At 33.0% G+C, this 19829-nt stretch overlaps 1 protein-coding gene across 1 annotated transcript in view; it reads left to right on the top strand.

Moving 5' to 3' along the window:
* Nucleotides 1-19829, top strand: part of LOC132696243 (adenylate cyclase type 6) — a 206586-nt gene that overhangs the window by 165043 nt on the left and 21714 nt on the right. Inside the window, exons 13-19 of the mRNA XM_060660966.1 lie at nt 1387-1545; nt 2510-2657; nt 2717-2808; nt 9161-9320; nt 12132-12229; nt 16324-16417; nt 18217-18333. Coding sequence (XP_060516949.1) covers nt 1387-1545; nt 2510-2657; nt 2717-2808; nt 9161-9320; nt 12132-12229; nt 16324-16417; nt 18217-18333 — 868 coding nt within the window. The remainder of the gene's footprint in view (nt 1-1386; nt 1546-2509; nt 2658-2716; nt 2809-9160; nt 9321-12131; nt 12230-16323; nt 16418-18216; nt 18334-19829) is intronic.

Raw genomic sequence — 19829 nt, 5'->3', positions numbered from 1 at the left:
ACATTGCTCGCTATGGAACAAAATACAAATACATCAAAATTTTAAAGAGATTTCCTAGCCCATCTAATTAAGCTAGCGTGTTGCAACTTTATTAATTTTTATGAAATGAAGGTTGCCACACACAGAAATGTCTTAGCTATTTGGGATTTTAATATACAGAGTGATTTTAAAATATTTAGATATCCTTTGCAGATTGATTATGCGTTAACTCATGGAAAAAATTTGATGTAGTACAAATTGCGGCAGTTATTTTTGTATTGAAACTCACAAATTTTAATATACAAACTAAACTTGTGGTTGTATTTTTCATAATTCAAAGTATTTCAAATACAAAGCACATTTCTATAATTTTGAGCGGTTTCTTTACCAGTAGGTGTTGAGAAAAAAAGTTGTCAGTTTTTTGAATATTCTTTATTGTCGTGACATTTCATTCTACTATGGGTCATGTTAACCCAAAAATTCACGATTAGGAAAAATTTAATAGAAATGTGTATTTAATAGTACATACAACTTTATTTTAACTGAGTTTTTGTAATGAATTATGTAATTTATAACAAAAGTAATATTATAATTGTATTTAAAATAGCTTCCTATGTGAAATATATTTTTGAAAAGCTAACAAGCCAAACAAATTTATTAAGACATAGAGTGTAATCCATTAACCAAAACACAAGTTGCTGCACATTTAAATTTATGAGTTTCCAAAGAAAGCCGACTACGTGATTGGATCTTACGCAAAAATTCTTATCCAACCCAATTTTCTCCTTTTCACATATAAACATAACACATAACGGAAAGGGTGTCTAAAAATGCAGAATTTACAAAATCGCCCTGTATCTAAAAATTTCATTTGATGAAAAAGTAGCCTTGGCTCACGAAAGCCGCAACTCGCGGATACGCCTCAAAACCATAAAAACTTGCACTTATTGCTCAAGCTCTGGTGGCAGGTGTGGGGTTTATTCATTTTGCCTTGCTTCTTACACTTTTTCTTGATCTCTTTCCTTTTTTTGTTGTGTTTTTTGTCCTGCGGCGAAACTAAAAAGGAAACGAAATTTCATTTATGATAACAGTTCAGTTTGGCAACACCGCTTGATACAAACACCTAGGGGATAAAACCTTTCCCGCAGCCCAATAACGAACTCCCTAACAAAAAAAAACGGAAACGAGAAAATAAAAGTAAATATTGGAGCAAGCCGGAGAGCATTTAAAAAATTAATTAAACGGAATTGATACGAGGTTTTTCGATTAATAGCGTCGGACCCTCTACAGAACTTTTTAAAAAATGTAGGACTTCGGAATTGAAGGAGTCTGTATGTATTTTCTTTTTTTGTTTCTAAACGAATAGTAACTAACCGGATATTTTGCAATAAAATCAACTCTTTTCAGGTTAGTGAGGGGTGTAATGAACGTTAACGTGAATATGCGAGTTGGAATACATACAGGACGAGTGCACTGTGTCGTTTTGGGTCTGAGAAAATGGCAGTTTGATGTGTGGTCTAATGATGTTACCTTAGCCAATTATATGGAAAGCGGTGGCATTCCAGGGTAAGTTTTGGTTAGTTTTAGCGAACATGGTTTTTTTATATTTACTTTCTTCATTTTAACTACAGCATATAATTCAGATGAATAAAAGAATCTTTTTAAATCTCATGTATATTAGTATATTATGCTTATATTAAACTGAAATATGCGATTCACCAAAAATCGGTATGAGAACCTTTAGACCTCTTTTTGCATGTAATAAGGAAGAATTCAGGTTGTCCAAAACTCTTACTAACCAATCAAACCTATCATACAACCTACGGTATCCATTAGAGATAGGATTAAAAATTATGATTTAAAAATAAGAACCTAATCTCTGAGGACCGAATAATATGTTTATAATATGTCCAAATGCAGAACTTTATTATTTACATGTCTTGTTTTTAAAATAATAAAAAATCAAGTACTCTTTTGTCTATTTAAAAAAAAAAAAAACAATTTAGTAGAAACACAGTATCAGGCATCCAAAATATGCAATTCTGTATCAGATTCCCAGAAAAGTAGAGACATTTTGTATCATTCAGAAAAAAGACAAGTTTTTACTCTCCACCTAGTTCTTTTAAATTGCTCTAATATCAGTATCATGGGCTTTACAAAATTGATTTTGTTTCTTAGTTATAAAACGATATAAAAATATAAAAACAATATGTTAAAATTTATTTTTATTGGTTTTTGTTTGAGATTTCAACGAATCCCCAGCATAAATATGTAAATATTGAGTAGTCCAATTTATTATATTTGTCCCATTCCTAAAAAGTAAAGACCCTATTTAATAAAACAAATTATTCAGTAATTTTCCGGTTTTTCCCAGAAATGCACTAACGCAATTTTCGTTGGTTTTAGTTTATTAATTTTAGGCAGGTATCAATTGCGACTGGACTATTTGTTAAAAAACATAAAAAATTGATTTACATTTTTTTTTGCATCCGCAATCAATATGTTAAAACGCGTAAACAATTCCTTTTAGGAGAGTCCATATAACAAAGGAAACATTAAAATGCTTAGGGAGCGATTACGTTGTTGAACCCGGACATGGGGGAGAGAGAAATTCATACTTAAAAGATCACAACATCGACACATTCTTAATTGTGGCCCCTTCGTATAGGGAAGCTCAGGTACGCCATCCTTATGTTATGTTAATTATTTCACGGTTTATGATTACGGTTTGTTTCAGGGCAACCCTTACCAAAGTCATTCTATGAACGGAAACGTCGGTAAGGAAATGCGAATTATGGGCCACGGATCTCTACACGGGCACTCCACAAAGTAAGAAATTATTCTAAATTATACTGCAATTAAACTAGGATACAATCGCAAAAGAAAAAATTAATAAAAAACAAAGGAAAAAAACATAAAATTGAATAGAAATTTATCCGAAGTTGTTTGCTTGAAAAATCTAATCGATCGGAAAACAATTGAATCTGAAATCCGACGGGAGACACCGGCAGTAAAATTTAATTTGCTTAAACCAGTGGTTCTCAACCGCCGTTCCGCGGAACACTGGTGTTCCGCGAAGCTGTCCCAGGTGTTCCGCGAAAATTTTGAATATAATATAATAAGAAACAGTAAATTTTTTTATTACTATAAAATAAATACTACATGGTTTTGTTAATTATTTGAAATTTAGCAAAAATATTCAATATTATTCTAAATTTTCGCGGAACAGTCAATAATATTAACAGTGTAATTATCGAACGACGCAGTTACGTCGTTTGGAGTTACTCCGGGGAATACCACTAAATTTCTAGTGTACTCGATAACGCAAGGAGCGCTACGTAGTGTTGATTTCGTGCTGTTTCTCTTTCTTCGTACGTAAATAACAAAAGCGCAATTTCGATCTGCGGTTCAGCCATAATTTAATATAAATATCGAGTTTTCGTGGTGTGTTTTTTATTGTATATATATATTTTATATTGTTGGAAATTGGTAAGATGAAATGCAAGTTGTGTAGTTTTAACAGTATTCTTATCTTTTTTAGTTGCTTATTTTAGCATTTATACAAGACTTTTAAATCTGAAATATGGACAAATTTTTGAAAAGAAAGACTGAAAGTGAGGTTAATGTTGGGGCGAGTACAAGCAGGTCTTCTTCAATTGAAGGAGATATGCAAGGCAACAAAAATGCCGAAAATAAACGTAAAAAGATATCCGAATCAGTTCGGCATTATTCGGAAGAATATCTGAAGTTTGGTTTTACATGTTCCTATTCCGAGATGTATTGTATGTGGTGAAAAAATGGCTAACAGTGCAATGGTCCCAGCTAAGTTACAGCGACAGCTTTCAACAAAACATTCTTGTCTAACTTCGAAAGGTAAAGATTATTTCGAAAGATTGCTGAAAAATCAAGAAGTGCAAGCAACATGCTTTCGAAAGAGCGTTACAGTTTCGGATAAAGCGCAAATCGCTTCTTATAAAGTGGCAGAACTAATTGCATTGAAGCAAAAGCCGCATGATATCGCAGAATCGCTAATTTTGCCCGCATGTTTAGAAATTGTTAAGATTATGTTTGGCAATGAAGCGCAGCGAGACGTCCTAAAAATTCCCGTTTCGGACGATACGATAAAAAGAAGAATTATAGATATGTCAGGTTTTATAGAGAACGCAGTGACGGCGACATTAAGTACAAAAAATTTTGCGCTGCAAATTGACGAATGCACTGACATAAGTGGCAAAGCCCAATTAATCGGATTTATTCGCTTTGTTGACGACACTGAAATAATAAATCAGTTTTTATTCTGCAAGGAACTTATTGGTCACGCAACTGGAGAAGACATATTTAATTCAGTATCATCTTATTTGGAAGAATGGAAATTATCCTGGGAAAATTGCGCAGGAATCTGTACTGATGGAGCTCCAGCCATGCGTGGCAGTATTAAGGGATTTTGTAGTCGAGTTAAAGCAATAAATTCAAATATAGTCTCTACTCACTGCTTTCTGCACAGGGAATCTTTGATTTCGAAGAGTCTACCAGCAAACTTAAAGTCTGTTTTGAAACAAGTCGTATATATGGTGAATTATATTAAATCGAGACCATTAAAAACCCGTATGTTCAAACAACTTTGTAACACCATGGAATCCAAATATGAATGTTTGCTTTTGCACTCTGAAGTGAGGTGGCTCTCAAGAGGAAAAGTGCTAACCCGAGTTCATGAGTTGAAACAGGAATTGCTAGTTTTTTTTAGACAAGAGGGTAATGGTGTATACGTAAAATATTTGGAAAATGATGCATGGTGTACTAAGCTAGCATATTTAGCCGATATCTTCAGCTACTTAAATTCAGTCAATACATCTCTTCAAGGAAAAAATGAAAATATTCTGACATCCACAGACAAATTGCTAGCTTTCCAGAAAAAGCTTTTGCTTTGGAAAAATCGTATTGCTCAAAATCGCAAATTTGATATGTTTCCGTTATTAGCAACGGAAAATATTGTTAACATTAACGAAATTATTTCAAATGTGGCAGAGCATTTGTCAATATTGCAAGACAAAATAACTCATTACTTTCCATCTCTTAATATTGAAGACTTTGATTGGGCGCGAAATCCATTTGGTGAATTTGATATAATGAACCAAGATTTTTCTATTCAGGAAGCAGATGAGTTTATTAATATATCAACGGATCGAACGTTACAAATAAAATTCAAAGAAGAAGGAGTGGAAAGGTTTTGGATTTCCATCGAGAATGAACATCCATTTATTGCAAAACGAGCGTTGAATATCTTGTTGCTCTTTTCGACGTCCTATCTGTGCGAACTTGGATTTTCAACTCTAACAAATATTAAAAGCAAAAAAAGAGAAAGACTTACCAATTTAGAAGAAGAAATGAGAGTAGCGCTCTCTTACATAAGACCCAACCTTGAGGAAATTTGTAAAGGTCGTCAAGCGCAAATTTCTCATTAAAATAAGTTACCATGTAATATATATCTTTATTTCAATTAAATATTAATCTTCCAATTATTTTGTGTGATTTACATTAGATTTACAAATTTTATGATAATGGTGTTCCGCCAAAATCGAGACCACTTAAAAGTGTTCCGTGATCCCAAAAAGGTTGAGAGCCACTGGCTTAAACAATCGAACAAATGAAATTCAGTCCTATACTTGAAGAATTGCTGAGAACAAATTATTATACAGGCTGTCGCTTAAACACTTTTATCGAAATAATTAATGAATTATTACTATTAGGTGCTAGAGCTAATAATTTCTTCGCGCCCTTTTGAAATCTTATATTTTTGTTTGTAGTTATGTTCCAAGTAATGCAGGCGATGAACCACGAAACAATAAACTCAAAGAAATTTTTTATTCACAGAAAAATAATAGGAATGAAAATAAGATACATTCAAACATATTCTGGTTCTGAATGAATTACTTCATATTTAAAAAATAAATAATATTGATAACAATATCTATTATAGTGAATTTTTGAAAGAGCTACACACAAATTCTTGTACTAAATATTTATTCTTAGCTAGGCATTCTAAAGAATCCTAATTATTATAATAAACTTTACTATAAATAAAACTTTCTATACCTTGTTAATCGTCACTCGTGGATATCTCCTAAAATTTGGTTGGTACTCATTAATTTTGAAAAATGGTATTAAGTTTAAGTTGTCTCACGGTCAAATATAAATACATGGGAGTTTTTAGGTCGCTACAGAATTATTCCACAAGCAAAGAACAAATCCAACAAAAATAAGAATAGAGGAAGTTAGAGAATATGCAAAAATAAACTGCACACTAAACAAATAATAATAATAATAACAATAACATAATACACAAATATTAATAATTACAGACCGGTTACAGTCACCACGGTTTTCTCGAAGTTGTTTGAGTACTCATATATCAGTTTGGTTTTCGAGAAGTAGAAAAATATGATTTCTATGAGTCCGGCAAGTGTCTTATTAGGGTCTTCTGCGGCATTCGATTGTGAAGGTCACGACTTCATATTATGGAAAATGTTTTGCAATGATATAGCGATCGTTTAATAAGTTTTCTGATGACGGGTATTTATGATTCATGCTTGGAAGACAAATGCAACATGGTTTTACGTGAGGTAAACTCTTGGTTTAATGATAATAACTTATAACATCTTTTATAAGATTCTATCATATAGATGTCATCTTTCGCTTCAAATAAATAGTGAAGATTTGGTGTTTGTATATGATGTGAAGTCTCTTGGAATATTCTTACATAACAAAAATGAATTTTAAGACTTATTGCTCTTCTTTTTTCTAATAATTAGCTACGGCAACACCGCTTTTTTAATAAAAAGTATCGAAAAGTTCAAATATATCCAAAATTGCCAAAGCTGGAAAGATAAAATTCAAGTTTTGGTAACCGTTTATTGATACACTTCTAACATTCCCTATGTTCAAAAACGACCAAAAAAAATGTAGAGAATTGTTTTATTTACAGAGGTAAATCTGACAACACTGCTGTTAGCATTTTTAAATTCTGCATATTTAAAAAGTTTAAAATATTGAATTTTATCGTGTGCGATTTTTTAACCTTTTACCAAAAAGAAATAAAAATGTGTGATAAGCCTGTACTCGGTAGTACAGTCAAGCTCTGACGAAGCCAAAAGGATCATTGGCGAAACGTTAGCTGGTTCGACCAAACAAGAATTGACGCAGGATTAATCCAGAAGGTTTATAAAAAGTATCCTGTTGACTTCTTCAGAGCTTGACTGAAACTGGCTCGCATTTTACTCTGTACCTGCTTTTATATTGTTTGAGGGCGCGGAGCTAAACGAGGGGCATAACCACCGCTGTAAAGATTGTTAGGTTGCATATAGATTTCTATAGACTCTCGGATTTTTGGTTGAATTTTAGTTTTATCGAATAAAATTTTATGTCCGGTTTCGTGATTGTGTTCGGCAACTGGTGAGGAGTTTATTTTACCTAGTCGGAAGGCCCTTTCATGTTCTTTGAGCCTAGTTCATATTTTTCGTCCGATTTCTCCAATGTATTCTTTGCCGCATATGCATGGAATGCTGTAAACTCCTGGCGTCTCAAATAGAATTTTGTCTTTGACGGATTTGATAGATTTTTGGACAAGTGGTAAATATGGTTTTGACGTTATATTGCTTTAGAACCTTTGATATATGATCAGTCATGTTTTGAATGTAAGGAAGGACAACAGTGGCAAGTGTGGGATGGCTTTCGGCTTCATTGCTATTGGAAGGTTGTGGTGAAGTGTATTTTGTGATGGAATGCTTAATATCTTTAATGTGGAAATTATTAGAGAGAAAAGCAGAGGTAAGGTGATTTAATTCTGGGTTCAGTGACTCGGGCTGAGATAGTTTTACGGCTCTGTAAACCAGAGAGTTGATAACCGATGATTTTTGGGCCGGATGGTGTTGTGACAATGCATTAAGGTAACGGTCTGTGTGCGTAGATTTTCTGTAAACACAATGTTATGTCTGATTTTCTATTGATAAGAATATCTACGAATGGGAGGTTGTTATTAGTTTCTAATTCAATTGAAAAACGCATGTTAGGGTGTAAATGTCTAAGAAAATCTACTACAGATTCTTGACCATGAGGCCAAATAACAAAAACATAGCTGTTCCCGAGGTTTGTTCAAAAATTTGACCGTTATAAGAAAAATATGTTCCAGACAAGCATTTTTCAATTAAGGTGCGAAGGTTTGATTCCAGATTCTCGGATTTTAATATATCTGAAATTATGGTGAGAGTTTCAATAATATTTTGCTAGGGAATATGTTGGAGAACCAATGGTGCTGACAACAGGTTGAAGGGGTAATTCTGGCTTGTGAATCTTTGGGAGTCCGTAGAGACGAGGAATTTTAAAGCCATGAGGGAAGACAATTTTTTTTCAGGGAGTCTGATAGAGAGGAAGCCTTAATGATAGATTTAAGGTTGTGTTCCATAGATGGCGTACGATTTTTTTAAGTTGACGATATGATTCGTTTGGAAGAATATCTTAAATCTTTTCCTGATATACATTTGTGTTCGTGACCACCATAGCATTTCCTTTATCTGCTTTTAGGATTGCGATTTTGAGATGCGTCCAGGCTTTGCAATATTAGATTTAAGGGGTTTTAATTTTCTAAGGATTTTTGCTGTTTCAAATCGAATTTCATTAGCTGTTTGAGATGGCAGTTTGTTTAAGATAGACTCGACATTTGAAATGATTTCCTCTTTTGGTTCTTTTCCTTCCTTGGTTATAGATTACTGTTTGTAGTCTTGAATTAGGCGTCATTTCATTTTATTTTTCACAATTTCCTATACAAACACTGAATTTGTCGATCTGGAAAATAGTGATTATTATCATTATCATTATTGTATAACTTTAAATAATTTATTGATTTGCATTTTAGCTACGAATACACGGATGTTCTTGAATTTTTAATGTCAATCAACTTAATACTCCTTGTGAATAAGATTGATAATTGTGGCCTTTTTAGAAACCTAGCTGCACTCTCTATTGATCTTAGCCATTTGCACTTGGATATACCTATTCCAAAATTGGTTGATATTTATTCATAATAATAATAATTTTTTCAAATATTCGGATAAAGTAAGAAATAACCTTTCGCTCCTCGTCAGTGCGCCCTGTGTGTAAATTTACTTTGAAACTCGTGTTTTCGCAGGCCGTTTAGCGAACCGACGGAGACGAGAGAAAAAAATCCCGAAGATGAAGTTAACGAGTACCTAATGAAAGCCATCGACGCCAGAAGTATCGACAGGCTAAGAACCGAACACTGTCGCACCCTTTTGCTCAACTTTCGGGATCCCGTGAAAGAAGGAAAGGTCTGGCTTAATTTTATTTTCCAAGTTTTCGGTTTTATATCCCTTCGCCGCCCCGATATAAACATCCATTTTATTACAAGAAAATTTTGCCGCGACTCAAATCTGATCCCGCTTTGATTTAAAGAGTGTATGGCTAAGTTTTTGACTGGCAGTTTCTGGTCGGGAGTTTAGGATGAAAAGTTTAAACTACGGATGAACGCACGGAGCAACCGAGCGAGGAACATTATTCAAAACTTAGTTTCGAAACTCAAATGTTAGTTGCGAGTACGCTATATGTTAAGCTTTGTCGCGTTGAATTTTAGTATACAATTCCAAGCGTCTTTCGATGAGAAATTTACGTGAATGGTATTGTACGGAACGCATTGTCGCAACCACGGTCAAAATTATATGAATAACAAAAGTTAGTTAACATTAATGAATCGATAATTAGAAAGTACATAAGCAATAATGCTTATGCTCATTACGTCATAATTTGTTTTGAGTAATTTCGTTACTATTTTTAATTCATTCTAAAACTATAGGTATGCAGGTGCATTGGTGTCCCGTTAATATGGAATACTCTGCTGAATTTTCGATAATTTAATTATTTTGGATTCGGATTTTCAAATATTACAGTGGACCAGTTCGTTACTTATCTCAATTTAAAAAAACATATTCCTATGGATATGCAGGGTAAGTAAGCAGTTAGCACGGAAATATTGTAAAGAAACTTGTAATTTAATTATTATTATTTTTATACCTGCATGATAACTATTGCTCCTTATCCGGAAACGATTCAAATTGGTTTCTCTCACTACATTGATAATGGATTTTAGGGAATCTCATTATTGGGGTGGTTTTATATCTTCCCAACCGTTTCGAGATGATTGAGCAATACATCATTTTGAAGCTCTGCTAAGAGGGTCTTTAATGGTCTAATTGAATATCTGGGACAAAGTCAGTTTTTTTTGGGCTTCTGAAATGAATATAACGAATTTTAGGGTATTTTATTAATTCGTCTTTTTTTATATCTTCCATACCGTTTCGAGGTGGTTGAGCAATACATCATTTTGAAGCTCTCCTAAGTGGCTCTTCAACGTTCTAATTGAATATCTGGGACAACATCATGTTTTTTTGAGATTGAAATTGAGATTAGGATATCTTATTATTGGGGGTAGTCTTATATCTTCCCAACCGTTTAGAGGTGGTTGAGTAATACATCATTTTGAAGCTCTCCCAAGTAGCTTTTCAATGGTTTACTTAAATATCTGGGACAACGTCAGATTTTTATGCGATTGCGAAATGAATATATTGAACTTTTGGGAGTTTCATTATTGGGGGTAGTTTTACATCTTCCCGACGGTCTCAAGGTGGTTCAGTAATGCATTGTTTTGAAGCTGTCCTAAGTGGCTGTTTAATGGTCTCGTTGAATCTTTGGGACAACGTCAGATTTTTTCGAGTTTACGAAATAGTAATTAAATTATTTTTTGGGGTGATGCGAGCGGAAAAGAGGTTATTTTCTGTATAGCAACACTGGATATGGTTTTTGGGAGTTCCCTTAAAATATTTCTGTGCTTACTTACCCAGCATATCCACAGGAATATGTTTTTTCAATTAAAATAAGTAACGAACTGGTCCACTGTAATATTTGCAAATCCGATTCCGAATCCAAATCCAAATCCAACTTCAGCCACATAATTTAGTGCCAGTTTACAAACTGTTGCAAAAAATATGTACATTTCTCCGGGGAAGAAGCGGGTAGAAACAAACAGACAATCTAATCTCGCTCCTTTCTTGATAAAAATGGCCAACTTCGAATTAAATTCGCTTGCTTATAACAAACATCAACTCGCGAATCCCGCGCAACAACTTTAAACGCCCGCCGGGGGATTTGAAAGTTTTTTTTGGATTAATAATTTTCAATTTACCTGTTAAATTTTATTCTTTCTTTCGCCGAGCGTATTTCATTATTATTTTTGCCGTTGAATATGCGGACTTTTTTTTACAAAAACGCGCATTTACAATTCAATTACGAGCGCGTTTTATATTGGTTATGGCAGTGTTGGGATTGACTTTATTATTTTTTTATTTTTTCGGACGCTTAACAAGCTCGTTGAGAGCTTCGTTCTCGTGTGCGTTTTATTGTATAAAAAACATTCGTTGTAATAAGATCGTTAAAAAACGAATGGGTCGGAAATGTTTTTTGTTTCACTAGTTTGTGTAGCCGTTTTCTTATCACATGTAATTAGTAGTAGAATTCAAAATCCTTTTCCAAAGGCAAAAATCATACGCACTTGAGAAAACTTAGATGTTGCAGTGGCTATAAATATAAGGCTTTTTTTTATTTCGACATACCGAATATCAAATTTTGAATTGTGTTCTCTTGTTTTTTCTTTATATTTCTGTCTGCCGGTAAATCAAAAAAAATATAATTATTGCCCGAAATACCTGAATTTTAAATAAACATTCATAAAAACGAAGAGTCCAGTATACAGGATGTTATCTATTTGAATGCCAGTTTTAAAGATTTAAAACGAAATATGATACATGAAAAAGTATTTTAAATCATATTACTAAATATCAAATTCCTTAAACGTCATCAATCTCCATCTGAAAAGTTAAAAAGTTTGAGATACATATTCACATAAAGTTTTTTCTTATAATATTGGGATTTAATTGACTATTTACAAAAGAAATGGTCGGTTTTCACTAAGAGCAAAGATTACAAGCTCCCACATTCTCCGGAGGAGCGCAACTTAAAAAGGCTAAAATAATAATTCCCTCATTTTTCCGCTAAACGTGTTCAATGACCTTATAATGTTTCTGTTTCAGTACGCCCTGGAGAGGGATCGTATGCTTACCCTGTACTTTTTTTGCTCGACAATTTGTTTCGCCGCCATAATACTAGTGCAAATAGCGATATTCAAGAGGTAAGTGCGCTTTCAACTTTTCCTTAGCGTATCACTTTCTAAAGGCTGATAAAGCGAGAGAAAATCGTCGGTTCGCGGCCACTTAAATATGGAAATATGTGCGGTAATCCAGTTTCAGTAACCGGAAATTCGTAGGAAAAATTATGGAATTTTCATCTCACTTCTGCTGGTGGTGTGCTCTTTTGTATGATTTATTTATTATTATTTTATCAAAATTTAATACGTTTCATGTGTTATTTAAATTAAAAACAAGCTGAAGAACAAACCTATACTGTTAATTCAATGCTGAAAATTTACAGCTCCTAAACAACTATTTATATATATATATATATATATATATATATATATATATATATATATATATATATATATATATATATATATATATATATATATATATATATATATATATATATATATATATATATTCAACAGTCAGACTCACCTACTCAATTACAGAATGGCACAATATAGGCTAATACTATTTAAATTAGAACAAAAAATGTTCAGATTTTGAAACATCATCTGAGTAAAGTATTTCTCTGGTGGTATAGCTACGTACGAGTATGTGATGTTTTTGCCTGTTTCACTGGAACCGAAAGACAACTGCAGTCCTTTTTGAATCATATTAATTCGATACATACACGCATAAAATTTACCATAGAGACGGAACAAGATAACTCTCTAAACTTTCTGGTCTTAACTATAACTCAACTACAGAACAAGTTAGATTTCTCCATTAACCATAAATCCTCACACACTGACACAATAATACATAATAACTCAAATCACCCTTACACACACAAAATGTCTGCTTTTATGCTTTCATCAACAGACCAGTTAATGTACCACTTTCTATAGAAAATTTTGAAAAAGAATTAAATATTATAAAACAAATACTCGTAGCTTTTAACAATGGTTACGACCCCTCCTTGATAGATAAGATTATAACCAAAAAGCAGTTTCAAATAACTCTGAACTCTATCTATCCCATATTAAACACCGGAAACACAATTTATAAAACAATAAAATACATAGGAGAACCTAGCAAGAAAATTTCGAAACATCTATCTAAATAAAAGTTCTGATTCCAACTATGCAATTCATTCAAATTCAGAAATGCACAACTTTGTCGATAACTTTGATATTTTACATAATCATTAAAAAAGCAAAAACCTAAATTTGTTGGAAGCTATGGAGATTAACAAAATGAAATATTCCAATTTATTTCATAATGACCAATTGGATTTAAATGCGTCTCCCTTGTTAAATTTAAATTTATAACCCTATAGCTGTATTTAAAAGTCTATTACTACCTGTTTTTACGAGGGCACCGCCAAAATTTCCCGGCCTGAATATGAAAGAAAAAAAGTAGAGTAACAATTTTTTACTATTTTTCAATATAATCCCACTTAACTTCAATACACTTAGTAAATCTCTTTATTAACAACTCAATCCGTTTAAAAAATATTCTTTTGGTTTGTCTGCAAAATGAGTTAAATAGCCTCTTTTGACTCAACTTAGTCGTTAAACCGCCGTCCACGCAAGTCCCTTTTCAAATATCCAAACGAATAATAGTCGCTGGGGGTCATATCTGGACTATAGGGAGGATGATCTATCTGTTGGAACCCACACTATAAAATGGCAGTTTGTGCAACACCAGCAGTATGGACAGATGCATTATCGTGCAAAAGACGCACGCCTCTGCTCAGTTTTCCTCGACGTTTTACACGTATGCAGTCTCGCAATTTATGTAATAATGTTGCGTAATATTTACCATTGACAGTGCTATTAGTTTGTTTAAAATCTATCAAAAGAATTCCTTCACAATCCCAAAAGATCGTGGCCATCACCTTTTTTTTTGACTGGCAGACTCTGAATTTTTTTGGAGGTGCTTCACCCTTACGACGCCACTCTATTGATTCTTTTTTCGATAGAGTTTCATAATAGAGGACCATAGTTTCATCTCCCGTTACAATAGTTTCTATCACAGGCTTCGGTTCCGACCCACAGAGTTTCAAAAAAGACCGCGCACAGTCGACACGGCGTTGTTTTTGAATAGCCGAAAGGTTTTTAGGAACGCATCTTGCACGAACCTTATGCATACCTAAATGATCATGCAGGATTCGACAAACACTTGTATCAGAAAGCTTCTCCACAATCGCAACAATATCTTCCGTTATGACCACCACTGGTCGACCAGTTCTTGAATCATCTTCAAGGGACTCCTGCCCCATTCGAAAACGTTTTGCCCATTCTTTCATTGCAGAATACGAAGGAGAACTTTGACCGTACACACCATCCAGCGTTTCTTTAATAATTTTAGGTGCTAACCCTTCTTTTGTCAAAAACTTTATGATTGCTCTATACTCAATTTGCGTTATTTGCGACCTTTTTTCGGGCACGTCTTGTTTAAAATGTTGTCTATTTGACCCAAGACTTCAATTTTTTTTCGCAGCCTACTAAGATATATATTTAAAAGAAGACAAAGTTTTATTGTGATACTAGAGCTACATCTACGTCAGGTCGGGAAATTTTGGCGCTAACGTCGTATATATAAATGTCGGAATATTTGATAAAGGCACGGTGTTGCCGAATCAGCTGTCGTAAAGCATTAAAAACTGTGAAAATCAGAACATTTTTTGTTCTAATTTAATTTGTGTTAAATGGATTTTCATCAAGTAAAAGCCACCTCAGTCCGAATAATACTATTTAACAATATCTGAAGAGTGAGCAATAAATTTCTTATCTCTACAATGAAAGCAAAGGTTAGATTTAAATAAATTATAAGTACTTGCTAAAGAAGCTTACATAGGTTTGTTTTAAATAAACTAAGGCTTAAATTAAACCTATCTATATCTATGCCGTTTTGAAAAACACAAATAAGTCTGAGCACATCTTATTCTAGGAGAGCTAGAAAAGCAATCGCTCAATAGAAAACGCACCTGATATGGATTAGCGTTGAAGCTCAACTAATTTATACAAAAAGAAGAATCCACAAGGTTATTTACAACTTTGTAAAGAAAAGCAATGTCAATACAGTTTCTTCGAGCTTCAAGTGACTTCAAATTGCAAAATAAAAAGTGTCGATCTCTATTCTAAAGTTTAAATTGTTTGTATGCTTTCTATTCTGATGATATATTTACTAGAAATATGATTAAAAACCGTTGATGAGTACTCTAGTACAGACCTTATCATGCTGATTATTACTATCTAATGCTTGTAAACCCTTTGGTAGTTCTCAAAATGAAGCCAAAATTTCTCAAACATTTTTTGATAATAGTTTCAATATGAGCCTCAAAGTTTAACTGCCTGAGCCTTTCGGTTCTTTATGCGAGAGAATAATAAAACGTAGGGACATCTTAAAGGTTATATTGTAAAGTTCAGATAAATTACAATGGCAACGATAATTTCTGTATTTGTATTCTAAGTTGCTTACGAAAAAAAGATAAGTTTGGCAAATGAGAGTCATATGTGAGAGCGATAGAATAACGTATTTTCAAGACTTTTAACCTGCGTTTTACAAGGTCGTAAATAAATTTCGTAACTATCCAAATTTTGAGTAAACATAAATTGAGATACTTGGTAATAACGGGGAATACTATTTTGAATATTAATTTTATTTCACATTTTAAGAAGCACTTTGCGCGACAATTTTCAAATTATGTTTTTCAAGTTTTTCGATAAGACTTTAAAAGCGAAACAAAAACTAATAAATAGTAATTTGTCTGCCTATTTTGAGTTCTCTCGCCTCTCGTCTCATTATATAGCCATGTATAATTTATAAAAATCACGAGACAATAAGCTTCGTCTTTTCAAAAGTAATTTTTTACTAATGCCGAGCTTTGTCGTTTTTCAAAGATACGGGTGAATTTGATGGAGCGCCAGCTTAGCAATTCGCTTTTCATTGTCTCTCTGACTTTGCTATGCGTAGAAAAAGACTTGCCGAGTTTACTCGCTATATAAGTATAGAATTTCTCTCGCTGACGGTTGACAGCAGGATAACTAATGAGTTTCTCGTTCCTCTTTTAGGTAATAACCCAATTGTTTTCAGCTAAATTAGCTTTTAATTGCATTGTTAAATTATGTTTCAGCAACGAAACGGCTATGTTCTGGTCAGTTCCTATTGTTTTTCTTCTAGTCATTATCCCGGTTTTAGTTTACATGGAGAGTAGTAATCAAGCGAGGGTAAGTTAACTCCGTTGGTAATCACTAACAGGTAACTTGATACAATAATCGCCAACTCTGAACACAACACCGAAAATCATAAAACATAAATTTTGATATCGGAATAGTAGAGTAGCTATAGTATTAAACGTATTAAAAATAAATAGACCACAGTGTAGAGTATAAGAGAAAAGAAAACAATTTGCAAATTCCATTTTCACCATTAAAACATCTGGTAAGAATTTTATTTAAAGTCTATTTCAGAAAGGCTTAGATTAATTCCATTTCATGAGGTTTGGTTGTCGTGGATTTAAGTTCAAAATAGTACCACCCAGGTTTGGGTCAATTTATGAGCTTTGCCTATTGTTATGCATCGACCAACACTCAAAATGGCGTCCCTAAAGTCTGCTCGTAAAAATAAATGAATTTTCTTTCATTTCAATTAAAATTAGATAGAGGAGAAGCGGATAATATAATCCGTTTTATATTTTTCAATAATTCGGGAAAATATTTCTGTATTAAAGGTGTTTTTGTGTGTTTGAAGTAATAAGAAACTTAATCTTTTTTTTTAATTGTGAATTTTTCAGTCTGCAATATGGGCCATGAATAAAAATGCCTAATATCATTTATGAACTAGGTATCCCATATTAGCAGCAGGGCCCATTTTAGGACGCTCTTCTCTATTACGTACTGGGTGTCCCAATTCTCTGGTATAGACAAACTTCTTAATTTATATGGAACATCCTATATTTTACTGGGCTTTTGTATTTAGGCGAGGAAGTGTCATTTTTAAACTGTTGATCGTCAAATATACGTTTGTGTACCGGTCCGTATATATTTTAAAAGAAGAACAAATCATATTCGCTTAAGATGACCAGAATGTTCTGATGAAGGTCGAAATGACCGCAACGTCAACCAATAAATTTGTCAATTCGAAATAATGCCAATTAATAAATAACGGACCAAATCCCAAGAACCACACCTGTAAAAAAATATGTACTTTAAAAAGATCCAAAGAAAACCAACCAAAAGGTTGAATGTGATGTTTGCCTAATATCTATTTTGCGAGCACCACACATAACCTTAAATGTCTCCTACACTGTGCTGACATCAATGATCAATAAAAACAACCGTTCTTTTTAACACTAAATCCAAAATCGCAATAAAATACATGTATAATCCAGAAGTGATTAATCTATAAATTCCTTTAAATGCAAAGAACTTTTGTATTTCTTTGTAATAGTTACAGGTTTTGAGAAAACTGTACTTATTTTTTATTAAACATTATACAAAAATTACATTGTAAAAAAATTGTAATATTCTTCATCTGAGTAACTGTCATCCCCTCTTTTATGTATTTAATTAACGCGTCCGCAACCCAATGTGCCGATCTTTCAAGTAGTCAGGATCCCACATTGTCTCCTATTCTTTAAGATATTCTGGACGGCTTTTCGCCAGTTCTATGTAGTCTCTTCCCCAATGACACTTGAAAAACCTCTCCAATATGAGGTCGGAGTCTCTCTATGCGGTATCCATAGTAAATTGCCTTATACATAATTACCACTGAATCATCCAGAAGATATTTTATCATTTCTCCAGAATAGCATTCAAAAATGTCAAAATTTCCAATAGGGATCAAAAATAATTTCCCATTGTACTACCCTATGCTTTTTTTAGCCTATAAGAACAACCTATAAAAGGGCAAGTTTAGGAATAATTTATGGTTCGGTGTAATTAAATTAAAACTGGGGCACCCTGTAATTTCCAAGTTTTAAATACTGTGGCGTTATAATGATTTGATATGACAGTCTTCTTTGCAGCGGACTCAGTCTAAAGTGTATGCGGTGACAAGAATGATCCACCGAAACCGAAATATAGCACAAGTGTTCTGCATCATCATGGCCGTTTGTATTTATTCCCTCGTGATGCTTCAATCGGTAAGTAAATGGCAACCCGATCGTTACAACAATAGCGGAACTAAAATATTGCTCTGCTTCCTAATGCACGAGAGTTAAAAAAAGGTAAAACAACAATGATAGGGATCTTTGAACAGGGTGGGCAACGTTTACATCGCAAATTGACATCACACTAATTTCCATACAGTAACAATTATAGACATGGCCAGATAAATGTATATAATATAATTCTTCTATTTTAATCACGTTCGGCTAGTCGTCTTTAAAAACATCAGCATTCATGATAGTCTCCACTTCGATTTGATTAAAATTGAAAAATAGTGAGCTAATGTGAGTAATTATTAATCTTTTACCTTTTGCCGAGTGTTTTTCGTTCCATTGAAAGCTTGAATAGCACTTTTTAAATTTTTATTCTGTCATGTTCTAAAAACAGTATATTCTTCATTTATACAAGTTTAGTTCAGATAATACATATTTCTGTTTTTCCTTCGAAACTGTCTAACTGCTCTCAACTATTGTCGTGACCAGCCGAAAATTTTGTCTTTCTTTATTAAAAATGATTTTAAGTTTTTTTGTAACCTTTTATTATTATTATTTATCAGATGGCAGTCTTTTCATCCTCATCTATTACAGTTCCTTTTCTTCCTGTACTTCTTCAACTCTACCCCCTATTTTTAAATTTTCTTTTGAATTCCTTTTAAAAGTCTTCAAATTTTATAGTAATAATAATACCTACCTAAACCATTACCATTAAATCACTCATATTGGATATTAGTGTTATTTCAAGATGACGTAAGAGGTATATCTAACAGAATTTAAATTTGATGATGATGCTACAAGGTGTTCCAAATGGATAATTATAAATTGAAATATCTCAATTTTCTTGAAAGCACATCACATATATTGCTATTTTTTCTGAAAGACCTTACAATAGCCTATAACTTTAATTTAGTATGCCACATCTTTAATACTTTGCATTATTATTCAACAGTTAATCCATTCTCACCATTGGTCACTTAATGGAGATGGAATTCCATCGAGAAATTTGAGAATTTAAAAAAAGTCATTACCAACAGAAATGGTCAAGGTGGATTCATTGGTTGGTCTCCTTGATCATGTGACTTAACACTACTAGATTTTTTTTGTGGAGATATGTTAAAGATCGCGTAAAGTATGTATTATGTAAATTCCCCAACACCATAAGCTATGGAAAATAGGATTCGGGACGCGTGCCGTTTGTGCTAAGAAGCGCCTAAGAAAATATATTTTTAAAAAAGATAAGTTTATTTGTAGTAACAGTTATTTAATATTATTTACCCTTTATGTAAATTTGCTGTTGCTTTATCTACTGCTCCTATTCAATTTTTAATCTTAACAGTCTTAGACAGAAGGAAGGGTAAATATTGGCAAAGTATTTGAAAATAGGTATACGACATACTTAATAGAAGTTGTAGGTTTTTGTAAATCTTTGCCATTTAAGAAAATCGAGATTTTTTAATTTAAAATATTCAGAATAT

The sequence above is a fragment of the Cylas formicarius genome, unplaced genomic scaffold (genome assembly GCF_029955315.1).
Source record: "Cylas formicarius isolate icCylForm1 unplaced genomic scaffold, icCylForm1.1 PGA_scaffold_1__22_contigs__length_36826433, whole genome shotgun sequence".
In the NCBI taxonomy this organism is placed as follows: domain Eukaryota; kingdom Metazoa; phylum Arthropoda; class Insecta; order Coleoptera; family Brentidae; genus Cylas; species Cylas formicarius.
This window is presented reverse-complemented; position numbering and strand designations above follow the sequence as displayed.